The sequence below is a fragment of the Plectropomus leopardus genome, chromosome 12 (genome assembly GCF_026936395.1).
Source record: "Plectropomus leopardus strain MGB_pleo_1.0 chromosome 12, ASM2693639v1, whole genome shotgun sequence".
Taxonomy (NCBI): Eukaryota; Metazoa; Chordata; class Actinopteri; order Perciformes; family Serranidae; genus Plectropomus; species Plectropomus leopardus.
This window is the reverse complement of record NC_142187.1, coordinates 23,283,410-23,305,144: the sequence shown is the minus strand read 5'-3', so window position 1 is coordinate 23,305,144 and position 21,735 is coordinate 23,283,410. Positions and strand designations below refer to the sequence as shown.

Sequence of the window (21,735 nt, the reverse complement as noted above, 5' to 3'; positions counted from 1 at the left end):
AAATACAGGTACATTTATCAAGTTTCACTTCTTCTAATATATCTCATAGGTCTGTACAGGTCAGCATGCACATGTAAAAATCCACTCATCTATTAGCAGATAGTTGATTATAGTAAAGTGTCATGTAATTAATTGAAGTTAGTATAATATTTATGAATATTAGTTCTGCTCAGCTTGTGTGATTTCTGTATTTCCAACATTATCTGTAAATAGCTACATGGGAAAACAATGTTTTTCAAGATATCATAAACCCATTAAAAATAATAGTTATGATAATCACGATATAGATCACACTCAAAACTTATTATATCAGAAAATCATGTATATACTGTATATATATACTTTCCCTGGGCTTTCCAAGTGGCTTTCGTGTGATGTCAGCTGTTACATAACACCAAGGGCTGAGGGTAGGTAAAGGTGGCCAAGTGGAACAACTTTTGTTACGCAGCATACATTTTTTTAGACCACCGTTCAAGTTAGCGAGGCGCTAATCTGGAAGTCGATCGCTCCACTGGCGGAAGTTACCCACACGGGCACACTTGGCCGCATTCGGCTGCCGTTAATCTCTACTACGCATGCTCTATGGGCCAACAGATCCAGGTATTTTAAACATTTCTAAACCCAGAAAAGGAGCTTTTTCTGCTTTCTGCGCCAGTGAGCACGTCTCTTAGGAATGAACGAGGCCCCGCCCCCATGGCTGTATCAAGACTTCACTATAATACATCCATGGACTTGAGAGCATGTGGAGGCCTGCATCTTTCTCTTGGCTGCTCACCATCATCTGCCAGACACTGTGTGATGGTGACACAGACTTTCAAAATAAGGGCGTAACTGAAAGAGTAAGATATGGATAGATGTTTAGACTTTGCATCGATGTTACATCATCGTTACTCATTTAATCAATCCATCAATTGTTACACCCCTAGTACCTAGCAACATCACTGCTGGTGAACAAGAATGTCGGTACAAAGTTTGATGGCAAGCTGTCTGAACTGCTGGACCAGAACTGCATTCCCTGCAACTACGTTACGAGAATGGCCAGATCCTGCAAACTAAGAGCCCTGCCCAAGATCATGAATCATAGTACAGTATGTCATATAATTAAAAAAAAAAAAAAGTGACAGTATAGTACATTAAAAAATATTCCTAAAATAATCACAGTGTAGTATGTCATATGTCAGAAAAAGTTACTGTATAGTATGCCATAAAAAAGTCATAACATCTCATAATATAGTATGTCATGAAAAAATGTCATAAAAAACGATAGTTTAGTATGTCATTAAAAAATGTCATAAAAAACGATAGTTTAGTATGTCACAAAAATGAAATAATTTAAATATATGAAATATTTTATTTGATATTCTGCATATTGTTGTTCAAATTTGCACACAAAACAGATCTCTGGCAGGGCAGCAGTGCAGAGATACTAGTTGTTTTTGGGGGGACTGGAGGCTCAATAGCGGCCCAAAGCTCATTTTTGCCCCCAGGGTCCCCTACCCAGTTCTCCCAGTTCAGCTGTGGCATTTTCTTGAGGCATAGGAGCATCTGCATTATTCAAACTACAAAATGAAAATGTCTGAGTTCATAGTCAGGGGTTAAAATGCTGAATCACTGCATTGAAATATATTATTCAGCCTGAAACAACAGGCTGTTAACATACAGGTAGATTATAATTGCTCCTGAACATTGTGTTCGGCAGCACATGCAGAACTATAGCTTTTAATATGACACTAAAGTCTGACATTTCCTGGCACAGAAAACAATCCCCTGGCCTTTTATAAAAAAAAAACCCTCAGCGCGGTGCAAAACAGGCTACATTTCCCTGCATGGGACAGGGTGATGTCAGGAGGATGATGCGGCATGATCCTCGAGCCCACTGCATCAAACCGGCGCGCTCCTATTGGCTGCCGAGGATATTGATGCTGCGCTGTGTGCAACGTCATCTGACCAGCAGCACGTTTATCTATCTCGCCGGCTCCAGCACTCGCCCTCGAAATGAGGCAAGTGCAGATTTTGAGAAACACAGTGGCAAGACACTGAAGACTGGACCTAAAGTCGAGACGAGACGCTCTGTGCCCGCATCCGCAGCGCATCATGAGGGAAATCGTTCACATCCAGGCTGGACAGTGTGGGAACCAGATTGGGGCGAAGGTATTGATATTATCAATTAATTTAGGAGAATTGAATTCATTGTGCCATGTGATATTTTTTGTTTTGTTTTTTGAATGAGACATTTGACTAATTAGTTTGGCGTTTCTTGGGCACTTCAAACGAAATGTCTCTTGTAAAAGTTTGAGATGAATTGTCATACATGTGCAGGGTGCGGTCCAGCTGCTCAGCGGCTGCAGTGATGTGGCGCCCATCAGCTGCGTGTCATTTTGTCACCGAGCAGATGCGCAATTACCAGAAAAAGGGCCGACGCACGCGCTTTAGCGCGTGTTATGTTTCTAAATGACCCCAACAACTAAAATTGATATTATCATGTGTGTCTCATCTTAGTTCTGGGAGGTGATAAGTGATGAGCATGGCATCGATCCCACCGGTAGTTACCAAGGTGACAGTGACCTGCAGCTGGAGAGGATAAATGTCTACTACAATGAGGCATCAGGTAAAAAATAAACATAAAAAGTGTACCAAAGCACATGTTTGCATCTGAATAATTAACTAACACATAAAGCATCCATTACTCATTATTCTTGCATGAATGCTGCACAGCCCTCATTTAAATGTCACTAATTTAGCTGCAGAGGGGAAAGTAGGTCCCACTATGAGTGCGGGGATAAATTAGGACAGTGAATCTGCTAAAATATCTCTCTCTCTCTCTGTCTCCCTCTGTCTCTCTCCCTCTCTCTGTCTCTCTCTATAGGGAGCACAGGTATCTGCAGTCTCTCTGTAGCTGACCCACGAGCTCGCTGGTCTCATCTCAGTATCTGATTTTTCATTGGCGTGGCATGTTGAAGGTCATTCCAAATGCATGGCGTGTCACTCCTCACGGCTGCTGTGCATCAAACAGTCAGGCAACCAGGATCAGTAATCACACAGCTCTATGTGTGGTGATTCAGCCTTTGAACTATTGCTTGTTGTAGAAGAACAAGTCAGTGCAGATCTCATTCTGTGTGCAGACAGGGTTGAGATCATCGGCTTTGCATAAATCAAAGGCCTGTGCAGGAGGTGCATATAGGCCCAAACAGCTTATTCACTATCACTATCTAACCTAGCAGCAAGCATCATTGATCCTTTGTTTCCATGTTACATGCCGGCTTCAGTGTCACCTACTGGGTCACTACTGAGTTTGGATTCACTGAACATCCCATTAACTTCTTCAAAGTAAAAGAATGCACTGACAGATATTTACAGAGACAAGCTACATTAACTCAGTTTGAGAGAAAAAAAAATTTGGGCAGGGCAAGATTGCACCTTTGTTTGAATGCACTCTGCAGAGCTCAGCACTTTGTGAGCCCCACTGGTCCAGAATAAGCAGTGCAGCATGCTGCAGCAGTTTGTTTGCAAGAAGGGTCACGGATGAACAGAGAGGAACAAAGTAAAGTGCAAGAAACAAACAATATAAGGCACCATGCGGTCTTCAAATATCCAGCTTGATGGACAGGTTAAAGAATCCTTTAACCCCATGAAACCTGGATCAACATCAGTTTCTCGTGATGTGTCAGAAAGCTTTTCACAATTGTTTAAACCTTTAAAACCTGCACAAACTGGTGTGATTACTTTTGAAAATTTAGCTAAAAAGGGGATGACTAAGACATCAGGGAAAGCTGACAACAGCGCGAGATGAAAATTAGTATATAAAAAAAAGCAAGATAGATTAGAAAAAGCTGACAAGAGAACCGAAAAACTGAACGGAAAATAAGTTTTAAAGAATTGTCAGAAAAAAAGAGTAAAACAGAGAAATAAAAAATATATATATTATTATTTAATTATTATACATTTACAGTTAATTGCATTTATATTTTTAGCACTTTTCAAGACATTTGTTTTTTTTTAAAACGTTCTTTTCTTTTTTTGTGTGCTAATTTTCAGGGGATTGACTTGGCCAATGCCCTCCTCCATGTTTTTGAAACAGATTAGGCCAATTTGTCTCGGTATCAAGGGGTTAAAGAAAAGGGTATTTATCTGGAAGATGACATTAGCAAACAGTACTGCTATATTAAAATAATTTTAGATCAGTTTAGTGAGTATAATCATCTTTGAGTTTTTCCATAGTTCACTACAAATGTTGTGACATCACCCCACTGAGACTGTCAATATCTGACTCCACCCTTCCGTCCATTATCTCTCTCTCCCTCTCTCTTCTGCTCTTACCCATCCAAAGGCAGCAAATTTGTCCCTCGTGCCATCCTGGTTGACCTGGAGCCGGGAACCATGGATTCGGTTCGCTCCGGCCCATTTGGACAGCTATTCAGGCCTGACAACTTTGTCTTTGGTGAGTGGACAATAAATCACCATGTCACCACCAGTCACCCTGAACCAACTACATACACAATATGTGTGTGTGTCAGCGGCTGCTGTCATATCCTGTCAAGCTGTGCTTCGATTCACCTGAGAGCACTGTGCAGCAATGTATATTTCCAGCACGAGCTTCTGCAGCGATGTGCCAGTAGTGTGATGCTTTGTCCGTACGCAGCTGAGTCAGACTGAGACAGCTCTCGTGGTGACTCAGCGAAAAAAGAAATCTACTAGGAGGTGATGCTGCAGTGCTGCTCACAAGTGAGGATGCAGGGGGCAATAAAGTCCACCACAAGATGACTCTGCATTATAGAATTATAGTTCACCAGAAATTACTGTCTAGATCAGAGCTAAAGAACTAAGCATACATTTACTAATGATGTAAAAATTTCAGATTTCCTCATTTATAATACATAACATAAGATTTTTGAGTCCCTGTTTCTAACAAGTACGCTTGCAATGCAATTGTTGCAGTGGATGTGATGTAAGAAATTGGCTAATCAATGGTTATCATATAATAATGCTTTATAGGTCAGTGGTCATCAAGAAGAACAACATTAGGATTGCCAGGCTGTAAACTCTAAGAGTCTGCAGCCATGCTAGCAGCTCTGTCAGGCTGTACTTTTGGACAGTGGTGGTATGACCTTAATGCTAAAGTCAGTATGGCAGCATGCTGACATTGACAATGTTAACATGCTAATGTTGAGGAGATAAAATGTCAACCATGGTTCGCATTTAGTTTGGATTTTAAGCCAGCCTTGAAATAGAATAAATGTTAGCATTAGAGGAAAAGTGATCACCAAATTCATTAGGGTCAATCTTCTGGGGACTATGAATGTCTATAGGTAATTTTATAGCGCTCCAATGATAATAACATTTGTTACAACATATAAACAGTGGCACCATTATTTGTCTCTAAACTTTACATGCATCATGCAGGTCAAAGTGGAGCAGGAAATAACTGGGCCAAGGGCCACTACACCGAGGGAGCTGAGCTGGTGGACTCGGTGCTGGACGTGGTGAGGAAGGAGTCCGAGAACTGCGACTGCCTCCAGGGCTTTCAGCTCACCCACTCACTGGGCGGAGGCACAGGTTCAGGAATGGGTACACTGCTTATCAGCAAGATCCGCGAGGAATACCCTGACCGTATCATGAACACCTTCAGCGTCATGCCTTCCCCAAAGGTGTCCGACACTGTGGTGGAGCCCTACAACGCCACCCTCTCTGTCCACCAGCTGGTGGAGAACACCGATGAGACCTTCAGCATTGACAATGAGGCCCTGTACGATATTTGCTTCCGCACCCTGAAGCTGACCACACCTACCTATGGTGACCTCAACCACCTGGTGTCAGCCACCATGAGTGGGGTGACCACCTGCCTCCGCTTCCCTGGCCAGCTCAATGCCGACCTCCGTAAGCTGGCTGTTAACATGGTGCCCTTCCCCCGACTGCATTTCTTCATGCCAGGCTTTGCTCCCCTCACAAGCAGGGGCAGTCAGCAGTATCGGGCCCTTTCCGTGCCAGAGCTCACACAGCAAATGTTCGATGCCAAGAACATGATGGCAGCCTGTGACCCTCGTCATGGACGCTACCTCACTGTGGCGGCCATCTTCCGCGGTCGTATGTCAATGAAGGAAGTGGATGAGCAGATGTTGAGTGTGCAGAACAAGAACAGCAGCTACTTTGTTGAATGGATTCCAAACAATGTCAAGACCGCCGTTTGTGACATCCCTCCCCGTGGCCTCAAGATGTCCGCCACCTTCATTGGCAACAGCACGGCCATCCAGGAGCTGTTCAGGAGGATCTCTGAGCAGTTCACAGCCATGTTCCGTCGTAAGGCCTTCCTCCACTGGTACACCGGCGAGGGAATGGATGAGATGGAGTTCACTGAGGCCGAGAGCAACATGAATGACCTGGTGTCTGAGTATCAGCAGTACCAGGATGCCACAGCTGATGAGATGGGCGAATATGAAGAAGATGAAATAGAAGATGAAGAAGAAGTCCGTCATGATGTACGCCACTGATTGTAAAACACTGACATGACACTCTGAGTGAAACAGTCCCTCAAAATATTCATCGTTTTTGGACAGTGCAGTGAGATCATAAGAAGTATGCTAGAGATGCAAGTGTTTAACTACATTGTGAAGACCATGATGAACTATAGCTGTTTAGCTAAAACTAAATAGATATGGCTTATACTGACAAAGATCACGAGTGGTGTTAGAACCTTAAATTATGCAAGTACTAAAGTAATTGGTTTTCCAAGTCATGCTTTGCCGGTGTAAGAAATAAGTACAGTCTTGTCCTAAATACAGTTTTGTAACATTCAACATGCATTCACTGTCTCAAGTCTCCAATAAAAGATCTAGTCCTGACAGTACTCCATGTCATGTTTTCATTTAATACTTACAAATGTGCCGTGGTAGTTGGTGATGAGGATGTACTACTAGCTAGACAGGTAGGTTACCAAAGAGGAAGTGGGTATACTCTCTTATATATTTCAGTGGCTTAGTGGCTATACTGTAAACATCCAGAAAAAGAGATATGTATACTCCACATACCGGCATAGACCCTACACTACACCACTGCAGATGTGTAAAGGTGGATAATTTGCTCTGCACTTATTGCAATATGGGTCCTTGTTTTAGTTGTATTGTGTGATATGTTTACCACAGAACTCTGCATGAGACATCTCTTTGTCAAGGTCTGATGATATTCTATATATCTTCAAATTGTCAACAAATCCCTTAAAAAAACAAAACCAACACAACAGTGCTGCTACCTGTACTTTCAAGTCTTGTATGTATGGCCAAAACCTAAGACAGCTTATTCTGTTTACTCCAATTGTTTTTCAAGAGGATGAGAAAGAAGGGATACAAGAGAACAGGGCGGCCTGTCTACAAACAAATCAATGTCAGGTAAAGACCTTTTCAATTACATTGCATTGCTAGGCAACAGCTTGCTCATGTCATTCTCACTTCCTACAAAACAATCCAACAGGAAATACAAAATGACACATTTAGACATGATGATGTTGCCAAGTTTGTGCCAAGAAATGGCCCATTTTTGTTTTTGAAAGAATCACAAATTTAATAGGAATGAATGGGATTTGAGTTCCACAGAGTAGAAAAGACAAACAGCACTGAAACTTCACTGTAGCCTATTTCAGGTCTTTTAATGGTATCTGTTGACAATGTAAAAATGTAGATTTCCCATTTTTATCTTTAACATATTAACTTGTGGCCAAACATACCTTCAAATTTTTCAAACAATCCTTTCACGATGGAAAAAAGCTACGCTTAAAATAAATTTTGCAACATATTAAGTCAAACCAAAAAGTCAATCCAAACCATGTGACTACAAGACCTAAAACTTGACTTTTAACAGTCTTTTTGGTCTGAATTTTCGGAAAAGTGCAGGACCCACTGTGAAATCTTGATCTACAGCATTTTACTGCAGATAGGCATTAGGTTGACACATGTTCAAGAATCCAGGGAGGTGCCCAGCAACAGTAAATAAATACATTTTTACAGAACAAGCAGTGAAAGTAATCTGAAGGAATTTCAACACTCGCTAATCATTGACAGTCTAAGAATGTAAAGCACACCATGACAGTGACGTGATGAAACTTGTTGATATGATGCTTGGCTGTCTTGACAAGCATACATTGCAGTTCAGGCAGTTAGAGCAGAAACAGGCTGTTGAGCTACTCTCTAGGGGTTTTAGGTTTGAAATACGTTAGTCTTTTGGCCACACCCATGTCAAGAATTCCCAATTTGACAGCTGATGAAAAACATCTGCTTTGATATGACTGATGGCAAAAAAATAACCCAGGAAGAGTCGTGAAACAGAAACGTTTTGCCTCAAGCCACAGGGCAAAATGCTAATCACAACAGGCCTTTGGGTCAGTAAAGGTGCAGTAGATGCCAATAATGTTGTTATTAATGCGTTTCTTTTATTGAAAAAACAAGTAGCAAAAAGAAAAAACTATTTTTAAACAGATGATCCCAGAAGGAAGACGAACACTGGAGAAGCATGAGAGAAAAAAGAGAAAGATCTTTGCAAGGTAGAGCTGAGAGTCACAGGTCGGACCGCAACACGCGGTCAGTCAGACCATCTCAAATAATAAGCCTTTCGAATTCCAGGTCATATAGGAATGCAGGGTCCACCAATAACTCTGTCTGAAACTGAAATAAATTAAATTAAAGTTTGTATGGTGTATGGTTGGTTATTAGTACTTGATAGCTTTGGTAAATGGGCTTGCACTTGTATGGGGGGCAATTCGGGTTCAGTATCTTGCCCAAGTCTACTTAGACATGTCCGGGACAAGATGGAAATCGAACAGCTGATCTTCTTTGATAAATGGACGACCCGCACTAAATGCTGAGCCACAGCCTTCTTTTAAGGTATCACCCAAAATAATCCATACTAAGTAGCATCGAAACTTGTTCAGTTAAATGATACCTGCATTCCATCCTTTTCGTACCAAGATCTAGAATTAAATGACTATTTTTATGCTTTGTTTACAGCCCAAAGTCTAGTGCTGTATATTTGACAGCGTTTACAGTTCTGCATGCTGAGATGCAATCAAATCGTTCAAAAGTATGGCTAAACTACACAGCTGTGGCATCTGAGGGCATTTTACACAACTCATTACTTCCATTCACATGATGGGTATCGAATCATTTAAGTATTAAACTAGTAACTGTATCACAAGGGTTCTGGTTTTGAAACTGGTATCATTACTTTTTAAATGCTACCCAGTCCTAGTAGGCTAAAACTTCTGTTTACGTCAGACTCAAGTATAATACCAAAGCAATAAAATAATACATTGGCTAAATTCTCCAAATATCCCTCAACAATGAAGAAAAAGAACAGTTAATGAGACAAACAAAATAAGATGCATGGAGAAATGTTTAAAGCCATGAGATGCTGTTATTGCATATTTTGCAGTAACACAAGCAAAAAATTAAACTGCAGGGTTATACCAAAGAGTTCATCAAGCTTACTTTTTTGGATTTCAGTTGCACAGTAGAGATAATAGGCAGAGGTTATTTTGAATTAGAAAAAGATGATATAATGAGAAGTCTGGACAATAAAAAGTCCTTTTTGGATCTTGTTTTAAGCTTTTTGTTTTAACCAGTTCCTGCTCAGTGCATTATTAACTTTTCCTTACTCAACAGAAAACTCATTCTTGCTGTTTTTAAGAACCTGTATTTGCCCACAAGGACACATACCTTAGTGAAAGTAAGATAAACTATGTTTTCTGACATGCTCTGATAAATGACTGTGCAACTGGACAGCCCATTTGAGACACTTCTTCAGTCTTTCACTCTCCAGTACTCACACATGCATTCAGTAGTAGCACCCCTACCATACCCCCATCTGTTTACCGCATGACTGGTTGTTTGACATTTGAGATAGCAGTAGAACTTTTTTTTTTAAAACTTATGTGCATCTACTTTTAAGTAACATCCCAATACTCAGAAGCATATGACTTGACTTTATCCTTTAATGCAAAGAAGAAAGAAAGAAAGAAAGAAAGAAAGAAAGAAAGAAAGAAAAGAAGGAAAAGAATACTAATAACAAAATAAAAATAATAAATTAATAAAAAATGTGTAAGTGGTAAGGCTCAGCTCTGGTTAGAAAGATGAAAAGAGGCTTTTGTGTAGCCACATCTAATTTAAAACCTCTCTGGTCATTTTCAGACTTTACCTAAATTGTAAATGACCTGGATCCTGATCCATGAGGGAAACCTGATTTTCTACGTTCTCTTCTTTGTTTACACTAAGCATGACTGAATCTTCTTTTAGTGAGTCACAAAGAAACCAGTTGTGTCCATTCTACATAGGGATGCCATTGTTTGCTCAGAAAAGCTTGAAGCAAAATCCTCTAAAAGCCTAACTAAATGAAGCATTTTAACCAGCAACAAAATATGCTGTAGGTTTAATGTTCAGGATTGGATTTTATGTCTTAAACCTGTCACTCCACATTCAGTGTGTTTGGATGCTTTCTGTGTGTGTATATGACAGTAACTTAGCATTAAAACAAATATATATCAAAGTCTGTTTAGAGATCTTACAAAATACCACAGTTCTGCATATGTGAAAAGGTTAAAGTGTACTCTTCAAATTCTGCCTGTACAGAGTTTACAGTAAAAGTTCGTTATTGTGAAATGGCATTATGATTAGCAAATTTAGTACATTATTAGACTTAGATTTAGGGGGATTAAGTGGCCTCAAGCATTGAGGATTGCGCAATGTAACCACCTGAAACTTCCCCTGTCTAAAATTCCTGCAGTGTTTAATGTTCAGGAGGTTTTCACTGGTAGCAGAATTATCCACAGTGGTCTCTTTCTCTCAAAAACAAATAGATCGGGTGATTAAAATGGGTAAAAACATGCAATAAATCAGTTTTATGTTACAAATGAGTTTTTCCCTGATGTGATTTGGCAAATGTCTCCTCATCTCCACTACAAGCAAACCCAGTGACTTAAACAGGTAAAAACAATTAATAACGCAGTTTAACGTTACATATCAGTGTTGGGGTTTTTTTTTCTTTTTTTTTTACACTGCTTGAAGGCCAACACAAATACATGAATGACCTATCTGGAGCCAGTGTTTGGTTTGTTTATCCTGGGCTACTGTATAAACATGGCAGTGAACATGACGATCTCCACAAACAAGAACCCGCTCCCTACACAGATATATACCACTCATTCTAAGGTACATAGGAAAAACAAAATTCTTATTTCCATGAGATCATGTACTTAAGAAAATATACTTATGATATTACATTCGATTTCAGCCAATACATACCCCTGAATCTTACACACCGGATCTTTAAAACAATATAAAACCCTTTTGGAAACAGTACTTTCTTATAGGAAGGATGTATTTGTTTACATCTGATTTGCAGTGCAAACAAATACACAGTTTATTTGAATGATGCCGTTCCTGTTGAAAGCTAGATGACGGAAACATTGCACCAGTAAAGATGTCTTTAAACCTACACACTACATGCAGTATCATCCAGTTACATTTTTCCTCTGCTATTCTCATACATTTTAAATAAAACATATTTGAAATTTGGAAATATGGGTCAATACAACTGCTTTTTTAAAATTCAATTTTATCACAACAGGAGGTGCAAAACTTAAAAAAAGAGGAAATCCTTATCTGTCTAATAGTGCTGCTTTAGTGTTGCACTGTTCCGATGCAATCTATGCTATATTCATATTGCATTTTATAAACTACAGGTGACAACAGACAGAACAGAAAGCTAGAACAGAAATATCAGTTCACCACATGTTTTCAGTGCTTGGCAAGCTCATTCTCGAATACACCACAAACCCAAATTAGGCTACCTCTATACAAACACATAAACACACAATAAAAACAGCGTATTAAAAGCCTATCTGGTAATTATGGCGCAATATACAATCGTAAAAACAGGGACATCAGCTACTATACACATTTTTAACAGTTTTGGCACTTTTGGAGTTAACACTTAGCATACTGCAAGAGTACTTTTCAGAAAACCACATATATTCTGTAGAATTAATAAAAACAGTGCAAAAATAAAATTGAAAATTTTTGCTGACTGTGTTGTCTGTTGATAAAAAAGCAGTCTGCTCCCATATTGGTGCACTAAATCACTCAAACACTTTGGCTTTAGTTCTTCTGTGCTTTCACCAGGTCTACAGTACAAACAGCATTTATCTATGTTCCAAGCTCATGCAACTCATTTAACAGCTCCTGAATAGTTACAGTATAACTTCAGCAATCTAAAGGTCAGCAGAGCTGCTTACGACATGGCTAAAGCTAAAATATTATGAAATACAACCCAAAAAACACCATGAAAACACCGTCCTCAAAACACATCATCTCATGTTCAAGGCCTACATGCGATGTTAAAGTAGTTACAGAAACTTAACCTCATCTTTAGTTACTCTCAAAATCATAGTGCCTCTCAAGACTAACTACTAACGGTATAATTACAGTCATTTCAACAGGACTTTTGGCAAGTGACTATAAATGAGGGGTCCATGAGCACCATGTTTTGTGTTTTTCTTATTTTATCTAGAAGAGCAAAAATACGATTTTAATCCATACCAATGACATGACTATTTACCCACTGCTGAGATATTTGGCCTTTACATAATTTTCTAGATACATTATAACAAACTTGTGAAACTTTGAGCTATACACTGACATACTGCAGCTGCAATCATAGCTATAGGGGTGGATAACCTTTTTGTTTGTACTCTGTTTTTCCAGTTTCTCTTATTGAGAGAAGGTCAGAGTATTTACTGTTTAGTGCTGTGGTATTTACTTTGGCTGCTCCTCCCTGAAGTCATGATAGTTTTGCACCTGAAATAAACACAGTGCTTCTTCGGAGTTGTCATATAGTGCCTCAGTGGTCATTCTTGGGTGTAGAGTTACAGGGGAATCACACCTAATTTTGTGCAAAGGTTTTCCATTTGCTGGGGCGTAACAATAGAATTCATGTAATGCCTCTTTGTCCCTATTCTGTGCTTTACTCAAACACTGTGTAGTACAGGAAAACAACTACTGCTGGCAGAGCCTAATTGCATCAAGTAATATGAGAAATGAATGCAGTGTTTGGTATCAACACTGCCAGTCATTTCCTTAAACAGCATCAGTATGGAAATCCAATGCAAACTACTATGAGCAGTCGTGTTATCTCTAGAAGACTTACAGTATTGCACTTTTGGTCATACAGACTTAACTCACCTTTTACCAGTTTTACCCAAATTTATCACAATCCATCTGTATGAACACATATATACTGTAATATATTTTAGTATACTGAAATATATATTAGGTTTTGCTGAGACTATATATTTCAGTGTATATTTTGTGCATATGCAGAGCAAAAGGATTGCTTAATGCTCTTGTACCAGATTAAATATTTCTCTCTGTGACAGAGACCTTCTTGCGTTGCACAACCACTTTCTGGCTTCCATGCAATTTGGGTGTGGCTGTCAGAGCAAAGTCCTCATTTGAACCTGTAGAACCGCCTGAAGCCAGTGAAAAACTCTGAGTCTGAGTCTTCAAACCTCGACCTCTGACATCCAAACCCTGCTCTGCAAAGCCATGTACTGTCTGACCAAAACCCTGTGCTAAGTGCACACCTTGCTCTCCACCTGAGGACCCATTCTCCACCACCAACACTTGTCTGGACCTGGAGAGGGTTCCTTGTGAGAGGCCTTGTACCAGCTGCCCAGTCACTCCTCCCATTCCTACTTGCCTATCTACAAGGACTACACCCTGAGAACCTTGCAGGCCACCAACCTGGACCACACCCTGACTTATCCCAGCATGGCCTACTTGACCCACTGCCTGCTGGGTGCCCCCTGCCACAAGCACCATTTGGGGCTTTGGATCGACAACATACATGGGTGTGGCAGCATAGTACATACCAGGCTGCTGTACGAGCAGCGTCTGACTGGGAATCACAATTTTGTCCTGGACATGAACCCTGGGAACAGTGGCTGAAGCCTCAGCACTCTCAGTGATTTTCTCCTCCTGCACTATGGTGGAGGATCCAGATGCTACATTGGAGGTGTTGAGGGTGTTTATATTGACATGGTCCCTGTCCCTGACCGTTTCTGTGTGAGTACTGATGTGTGTGTGGGTGGAGGTGGAGGGCCAGTCAAAAGATACTGGTCTGGGTGGAGAGATAGAAACTCCTGCATCTACAGACTCAGTCAACAAGGCTGACCCCTGACAAATCTCAGCTAGGGTTTTGAATTTAGGCCCAAGGTCATCGAGGAAGGCAAGGTCATTATCATTCTCAAGAAGGCTGCAGCAGCCTACAGAACCCGCCAGGGACTCTTGACCCTCATAGTCATAGACCAGCAGACCATCCTTCTGCTGGGACTGGAGTGCGGCATGGTTAGATTTCTGCAAATAAATAGAACCAGAATATTTTTTGTTATAAAAACAAACTTAAAATTTGAAATTCTAACCATTACGTTTGGATGTTTTATGTACTCACAGTTGAATAATAATCCCACAGGAACTGATCAGAGAGAGCCATGCCATCAAAGGCCCCAGTCCTGTATCTGGAATAAAGATTTTCTTGTCCTGTCATCATCCCACCAGCGTCTCTGAAGTCCATTCCCACCTGCCCACCAGACTGGTTATACTGGTTGTACAGGTGCATGTTTTCGGTGGTCAAGGTGGATTGATTTATGGCGCCACCCAAGGCTGCTCCTGCACCTGCTGCACCTCCTAATTCAGCCATTCCTCCCAGGTACCCCTTTTCGTCAAATGTATTGACGTTTTTGGCATTCATCGAGCCACCACCAAGATCCACTGGGGCATGTAGAAGAGGAACTTCCTGTGAGAAAAATGGTATATCCTGTCAGAGATGCAGCATTTCAGGCAAATTTGGTAAACTCATTTTAAAACTCGTTTATCTGAATATTGTATACTAATCAGAGTACCTTGTCTTCTCCCTGCCCCTCAGTGTGATAAGAGATGAGCTGTTGTTTCGTATCAAATGGAATGGCCTTGAAATCTCCAATTCCTGCGGCACCTCCACACAGGCAGAACAGCAGCAGGAGGGGCAGCACTGAAAAATACAAGTTTCCCACCATGTGAGCAAAAATTCTCAAAAGGGTCAAACAGTTCAACCATCAATCAGTGAATTACTTTCATTAAATAGGGATTCAATTTGTGGGTAAACATTGCAAATACTTGTGCAATGCATGCAAGAGTCATAAACAGCTTCTTTGTGGTAATCTCTCAGTGCATGCGGCAACATGTCAGGTTAGCCAACTTCGTAGAGGAAAGTTTGGGATTCACATAAAATTACCAACCAGGTGGAGAAAGGATATGCGTAGTACTTACAGAGCAGAAGCAGCAGTCCCAGGAGCATGAGCAGGACACCTGAAGCTCCAAAATGCGCAGTCTTTGTAGTGCGGGTGGTACAGGTTTTAGTGGCGTCATCACAAGTACACACAGTTACATCCATAATCTGGACATCAGCACATGACTTTCCCTGCTGGTCTTTGACCTCCACCAACACTTTGTATGTACCTGGCCACAATTTGGCATGGTCCCGCAGAATGGCCGTGGTTCCTGAGGAAAGATGAGACCCACATTTTGAAAGTAACGTACTTCCTTTCTTTATACACAAGTGGTGAAACCAAGAGATCTTTTTTTTTTTTTACAACAGATATTAACTTGTCATGGCAGGAAAAGCAGAGATGAGGCTGATAAAATTAACAATGCTTCCATTTGGTTTGAGTGTCTCAGTAACCCATGGCAGTAATTACATATGCGCAATTTTGAACGTTTCTATTGCATTAAAGTGGAATGCAGTCAAATATAAAGTGCTTTCCAATTATTTTTGCAATCATTCTTTGAGCAAAACACCCCTGGTAAGGTGTTTTTGGAGCTTGAAATATGATCACAATCTGCTTGCGGATCTTTGGAAATCTAACATTTTGGAGTTAAAGGCATAGTTCTGATTTTTTTAAGTGGGGTTGTATGAGGTAATTATCCAAAGACAGTTTATTACATACAATAGAGTCGGCAAGCACCCAGTTTGAAGAAGCACGCTGGAGTCCCACATGGAAGCTAAGCAATCTACCACTGTGGTGGGGTCAGCTAGAAAATGTATTTTAGCATCCTAAAAATGTATGTTAGTTCAACTGCTTTCCCTTTAAGTCATACAGTGGTTTTTAACAAAAAATGAAGGAGTTTTATCTCTTTCTTAAAAGACAGGGAAAAAAGTACTCCAAACTGTCAGTTTTTTTGTTGTGTTATGGTGTGACTGGCATTTTAAAGGGTTAGTTTGGATCCACAAAAGACACAAAATATCACAAACTAACTAATCAAAGCAGCAGTAGAACCGTGATTTGCCAGAAATTTGCAAAGCTGCACAGTAACTGCAATCTTACCATTAAGATGCTCCACTGTCCATTTTGTCTTGCTACCCCCCTCAATTACACTGAACTCAAATGGTTCAGAGTTTGGGAATTCGTCTTCGTCTACGGCCGTAACATAGATCACTTCATTGTCGAGGCACATGGTCGGAGTTGTAGCAGTCAGTTTTGGACAGTGATCATTAAAGTCCTCCACCTGAATGGCTATAGTCCCTGTGGCGGTTTTTGAGGGTGTCTCTGAAAGCCAATCAAAGAGAGATTAATAATGTGCCCCATATCAGTCCACTGGAAAAAAAAACAACTGTAATTTTAACTGTAACTCACCTTTGCTGGTACATATAATTTCTGCATAATATGTTCCATTGATCAAGAACTTGGACTCTCGGTCAGGCAGTTTTCTCAGCCTGATATCCGCTGTCTTCTCATCAATGAACAACCAGTTGTCATCATCTTTGATTTTAGCATACCTATGAGTATAAAAATCCACAAGTGAGGACACAAAAGCAAGCTAAACACATCATTCTAGAGATGCAAAGATAGATATTCTTTCATCTGCTGTTTAGTAGCATCTCTCACAATGTGGCCTTACCGTACGTTGGTGGCCGTCTTTAGCGTGTCACTGTCAATAGCCGCATAGTTGGCGATGACTTCGTTGATGGAGACAGAGGTGTGGTCCTCAGAGAGAGTCACTACTTTGACAGTTGGTTGGAATCGGGGGCCTTCTTTTTCATTGATCACATTGATTTTAATAGGGTAAGGTTTTTGGGGTATGGGCCCAATCACATTGTAATCTGCTTTGTTGGAAACAGCCACCTCCAAGTTAAGCATCTTTAGTTCCTCATAGTCCAAGGCCTGCAGATTCAAAGGTAATACAATATGCAATTTTGTTGTAAAGTCATAAGCCGTTTACAGTTTCAGTCCTTTAAAATGAATCTACCATATTTTACCTTGTTGATCATGATAATTCCTTCATTGGTCTTGGAATCTGTAGTGATGGTGAAATAGCCTGCCTCATTCCCTGATACAAATTCATAGACAGCCAGCCAGTTGTCAGTGTGAATCAGATCCATGTCAACGGCTTTAATCCTCATTACTTCCACATTGACAGTGTTCTCCTGCACACTCCCTTCATACTGCAACACACCAACAGTTGCTTTAGAACAATATCATTAAAAAAAAGGAAGAAGAAGAACGTAAGTGTTGGTTTTGATAACTGTGTCACACCTACCGATTCTTTTTCCAGGGTTGGAATATTGTCATTTATATCCATAAGTTTGATCACAACTTCTCCCGTTCCTGTATTTCCACCAGGTTGTCCACCCAAGTCTGAAGCTTGTATAGTCAACGTATATGTATCTTGTTTCTAAAAATACAGACCAGATATACAGTTCATTGACATGTAAAACTTCTTGATGTACATAAGCAGGATTCAGTCTTAATATTAGGTTAAAAATGGCTAAAAATGTACTAAATGCTTCTTGAATAGGATTCAACAGCTGACAAGAAATTATGTTTATGATAGAAAACAGAGCATGTTGATATGGTGTGTGGTTCAGGTTAAAAAAAAAGTGCCTCACCTCCCTGTCCAGAGTGTTCTGTCGAACCAGGATTTCTCCAGTCTGAGAGTTGATCGTGAACATCCCAGCCGTGTTACTCAAAATTCTGTAGACAATCTGAGAGTTGAGCGTTTTTTCTTGATCAGCATCAGTAGCTATCACTTTCATCACAACAGTACCTAGGAATCACCAAAGGGAATGAAATATTATATCAGTTCAGTGAGTGCTGGTAAAAATGTTTTGCATTCACAAATATACTGTAGCTGTCTTAAACTACCTGCTTCACTTGATTCATAAACAGATCCGACTTGTTGTGCTATAATGACCGGTGGACAGTCATTGTCATCCAAAACAGTAATTTTAAGATCAATATCGTTTTCAGCACGGCTCCCGTTGGTGAATTTTGCCACACCTTTTAACTACAAAAAGAGAAATCAGAACTACGTTACTGTCTCCTGTATACGTACACCTTGAGGGTGAGACTGCAAATGCTCTTGATTTTTAAAAGAGGATGTTTAAATGCTCTTACATGAAAGAAGGGGGTCACTTCTCTGTCCAGAATGGAATAGACTTTCACAAAGCCAGTGTTAACATCGACACCAAATATTCCTTTAGGGGGCTGGTCAACACCAGGCCCCGATAGATAATACAATATCTTTGTGAAGTTCTCCTTATCAGAGCGAATCTGAAAAATAAATAGACAAAATGAATCAACCTCCATTAATCTAAGATCTTTAAAGAAAAGGTGCAAACAAATCTTATTTACAGTGATTAACTGTATTGTATGAGTATTCAGATCCTCTACTTAGTAGAGTGAACATTACAGTACCACAATGTAGAAATAATTTGTTACAGGTAAAAGTCCTACATTATATATTAACATATATATTAAAAAGGTACTAAAGTAAAAGTACAAAAGTATTTGCATCATAGTATACTTAAGCTACCAAAGGTAAAAGTAATCATTATGCAGAGTAACCCATTCCAGAATAATATACATAATACTGTTGGATTATAATAATTTATGCATTGATGTGTTCATCAATTTAACATTGGAGCTGGTATAGTTGGAGTGCATTTGAATTACTTTATATACTGCTGAGTAGTTTACTATGTAATACTTGAAGTGATTTATATTTTGTAATGAAAATAATAATAATCTGACTATGTAAAGTAACAAGTAACTACAGTTGTTAAATTGAGTAAAAATGACAATATTTCTCTGTTAGATGTAGTGGAGTAGTATAAATCAAATATAAAGAAGCAGAAAATTGAAGTACCTAAAAATTATACTCAAGTACAGTTCTTGATCAAATGTACTTAGTTACATTCAACCACTGGATGATGTGAATGGGCAGTAAAGAAAGTAACTAAATACATTTTCTCAAGTATTTAAGGTACTTGTACTTTATTTGAGAATTTTAATTTTATACCACTATATATTTGCATTTCACTACATTTCAGAGGGAAATACTGGACTACTCATTTGCTACATTTACTTCCAAATTAAGATCGTGTGTGCAAAACATATGATTAGATTACAAAATATGATAAATTGTTATGGATTGAACTGTGAAATAGTCAAAATTAGCTCCACTTAGACCAACTACAGCATCTGAGTACCACTTTCATATTAATACATCAATAATAATTATACAATAATAACATACTATTAGACTGAGAGTAGCAACTCTGCATTATGAGCACTTACTTTTGATACTAAATGAAATTCTAGAACAAGGACTTTTTACATCTAATGAAGTATTTTTATACTGTGATACTGCTACTTTTACATCCATTGTTATTCTAAAACTGAAATATGCCATCAACACTGTTTTTAAAGAAAAAAACACAAAGCCAAGCTCATTTAATGATATCCAATAATTGCAGCGTGACTAAAATCCTAAAACCTAAATCACTATTTAGCTGACATATGAAACTAGACTAGCCTTAGAACAACAGGCAGGTGAGTGTGTGTCTAAACTTCAGACAAAGCTGCTCATTGTCACATCGTGTTTCTTAACTGACTCATTATGAACATGGGAAGTGTGCCAGCGCCTGGAGAGTCACTTTCATACAAACTCAATCAGAATTTTAAGCAGCAAAAGTGACGTGAGGATGAAATAAGTCAGATGGGATTTGCACTTAGACAATATTGTAATTACTGTAAGGAATAGTACATTTATGTGCCAACATGCAGTATCTGCATGACTATGAATTAAGATATTTGGTTAAAATAAAATTCTCTAGAAAAAAAATTAAAAAGTACACACTTTAGCGATACTCGCCAAGCCGGTGTAATCTCGGTTCTCATGCAGTTGTCTGGGAGCTGTGATCCATTCTCTTTTCTGTCTGTGTAACACTGACCCTTTTCCTTCTGTCACCATGGGAACAAGCTGCAGGTAAACAAAGAGGGAGGAAAACATGATTATTATTACTAATAATTAAAAACATTAGATGACGTAGTAATGTTGCTCCTCATTCATCATTCACAGACGGAATTGGTCTACACATAATTTCCTATACATAATGAGAAATTAAATCCACTTGGAATTTTAGCAAAACAACTAAATTTGTGCTCAAACGATGCTAAAAACGCGAACGATCTTTTTTTTTCAATAGAATCTGGTTTATCAAAACGACTGGGCTTTTTTCAGGAGGCAGGCTTTATTCTAACACATGGCCAAGATTTTTTTTTTTTATGAGATTTTATCAGTATACGTGACGCTGAAGACAAATTTCCATGTGAGTAGTCAGTAAAGATATGTATTCTACTCTATTCTATTAAAAAGAGGCAGTGTGAGAAAGCATGTAAAAGCAAGCAAAATAAAGGTAGGAATCTGAAAATATGCATAATGTAAGACCGTTAAATAAATGCCATCCTCTTTTTAACTTTGAAAAGTCTACATAACTTTGAAAAACACATGGAAGATGATTAATATCATCTTCCATATTACAATCTAGATCCTACCTATCATAAAACATCCTCTAATTGGACGTGAGGTATTTATCAAGGGAAATCGACATGGGATAAAGACCTTATCGCGACACAAAAGGGAAACAATGATGGAAAGCTGCTTTGCTGGAGAGGAAATAAAGACAGCGCAGTTTTCATGACCTTCCAACACAGTACGAGGGTCCATGAAAACAAACGACGCAGTTACTTCGTTAATTTAGCAGCAATCCCCATGTTTTACACAACAATTGTACCCGATGATCTAAACACCTCACCACAAAATAGCCACACCTGTCGAAATCCGATATTCTACATATGATAATGAACATGTAACATTGTGAAGAGCATGAATCACTTTGGTACTTACCGTTAGAAAAAACGCCAGCAGGATAAAAATGCTGCATCTCAGCGGTGGAGCCATCCGGTAGAAAAATACAAACTTTGGTAATCCTCCCGTTGAAGTAAAATCGCGTCCACTTGACTCTATGTATACTCTGCGTTGGTTACGTACAGACTTTGTCCCTTCCGGGCGGTGGGAAGAACTTTTTACAGCAATAGGCGGTTCCTCTCTCCTTTTGCTTGCTCTCAAACTACCGCTGATAACAGGCGGAGAAAGGAGGTGGCTGTGTCCACTGTGTCCACTGTGTGCATAACTGTAATTCTTGTGTGCAACCTATTGTCTCTGACTACACCGGAAAAAAGGCAGCCTGGAGGGAGAGGCAATCACTCCAGAACTGACCAAAAATGTGTCCAAACCAGACAGACAAGCTTTTATTATGATTTTTTTTTTTTTTTTGAGGGAGGTATACACCGTCCTTCACTGCAGGATTTGCAGGTGTGTT

The 21,735-nt window shown here is 39.5% G+C and overlaps 2 protein-coding genes and 1 long non-coding RNA gene across 3 annotated transcripts in view; 1 reads left to right on the top strand and 2 right to left on the bottom strand.

Moving 5' to 3' along the window:
* Nucleotides 1-21,735, bottom strand: part of LOC148188101 (uncharacterized) — a 148,468-nt gene that overhangs the window by 9,673 nt on the left and 117,060 nt on the right. The gene's annotated exons all lie outside the window — the stretch shown is intronic.
* LOC121951777 (tubulin beta-2A chain) lies at nucleotides 1,953-6,841 on the top strand. The gene is made up of 4 exons (XM_042498243.2): nucleotides 1,953-2,151; nucleotides 2,500-2,608; nucleotides 4,328-4,438; nucleotides 5,401-6,841. The coding sequence occupies exons 1-4, from the start codon at nucleotides 2,095-2,097 to the stop codon at nucleotides 6,483-6,485; spliced, it is 1,362 nt and encodes a 453-aa protein (XP_042354177.1). The 5' UTR covers nucleotides 1,953-2,094; the 3' UTR covers nucleotides 6,486-6,841.
* LOC121951067 (desmoglein-2-like protein) lies at nucleotides 7,611-21,701 on the bottom strand. The gene is made up of 14 exons (XM_042497254.2): nucleotides 21,261-21,701; nucleotides 20,211-20,333; nucleotides 18,467-18,622; nucleotides 18,215-18,356; nucleotides 17,959-18,116; nucleotides 17,610-17,744; nucleotides 17,329-17,514; nucleotides 16,971-17,233; nucleotides 16,706-16,848; nucleotides 16,397-16,618; nucleotides 15,342-15,572; nucleotides 14,936-15,063; nucleotides 14,485-14,829; nucleotides 7,611-14,390 (listed from the first exon to the last, which is right to left on the bottom strand). Exons 1-14 carry the CDS (start codon nucleotides 21,312-21,314, stop codon nucleotides 13,389-13,391), a joined length of 3,288 nt encoding a protein of 1,095 aa, XP_042353188.2. The 5' UTR covers nucleotides 21,315-21,701; the 3' UTR covers nucleotides 7,611-13,388.

Coding starts and splice junctions, on each gene's coding strand:
- LOC121951777 (XM_042498243.2), top strand. CDS start 2,095: ATGAGGGAAATCGTTCACATCCAGGCTGGACAGTGTGGGAACCAGATT. Junction 2,152..2,499: donor GGAACCAGATTGGGGCGAAG/GTATTGATATTA, acceptor GTCTCATCTTAG/TTCTGGGAGGTGATAAGTGA. Junction 2,609..4,327: donor CTACTACAATGAGGCATCAG/GTAAAAAATAAA, acceptor ACCCATCCAAAG/GCAGCAAATTTGTCCCTCGT.
- LOC121951067 (XM_042497254.2), bottom strand. CDS start 21,314: ATGGCTCCACCGCTGAGATGCAGCATTTTTATCCTGCTGGCGTTTTTT. Junction 17,515..17,609: donor CAACCCTGGAAAAAGAATCG/GTAGGTGTGACA, acceptor GGTGTGTTGCAG/TATGAAGGGAGTGTGCAGGA. Junction 14,830..14,935: donor AGGGGCAGGGAGAAGACAAG/GTACTCTGATTA, acceptor TTTTTCTCACAG/GAAGTTCCTCTTCTACATGC.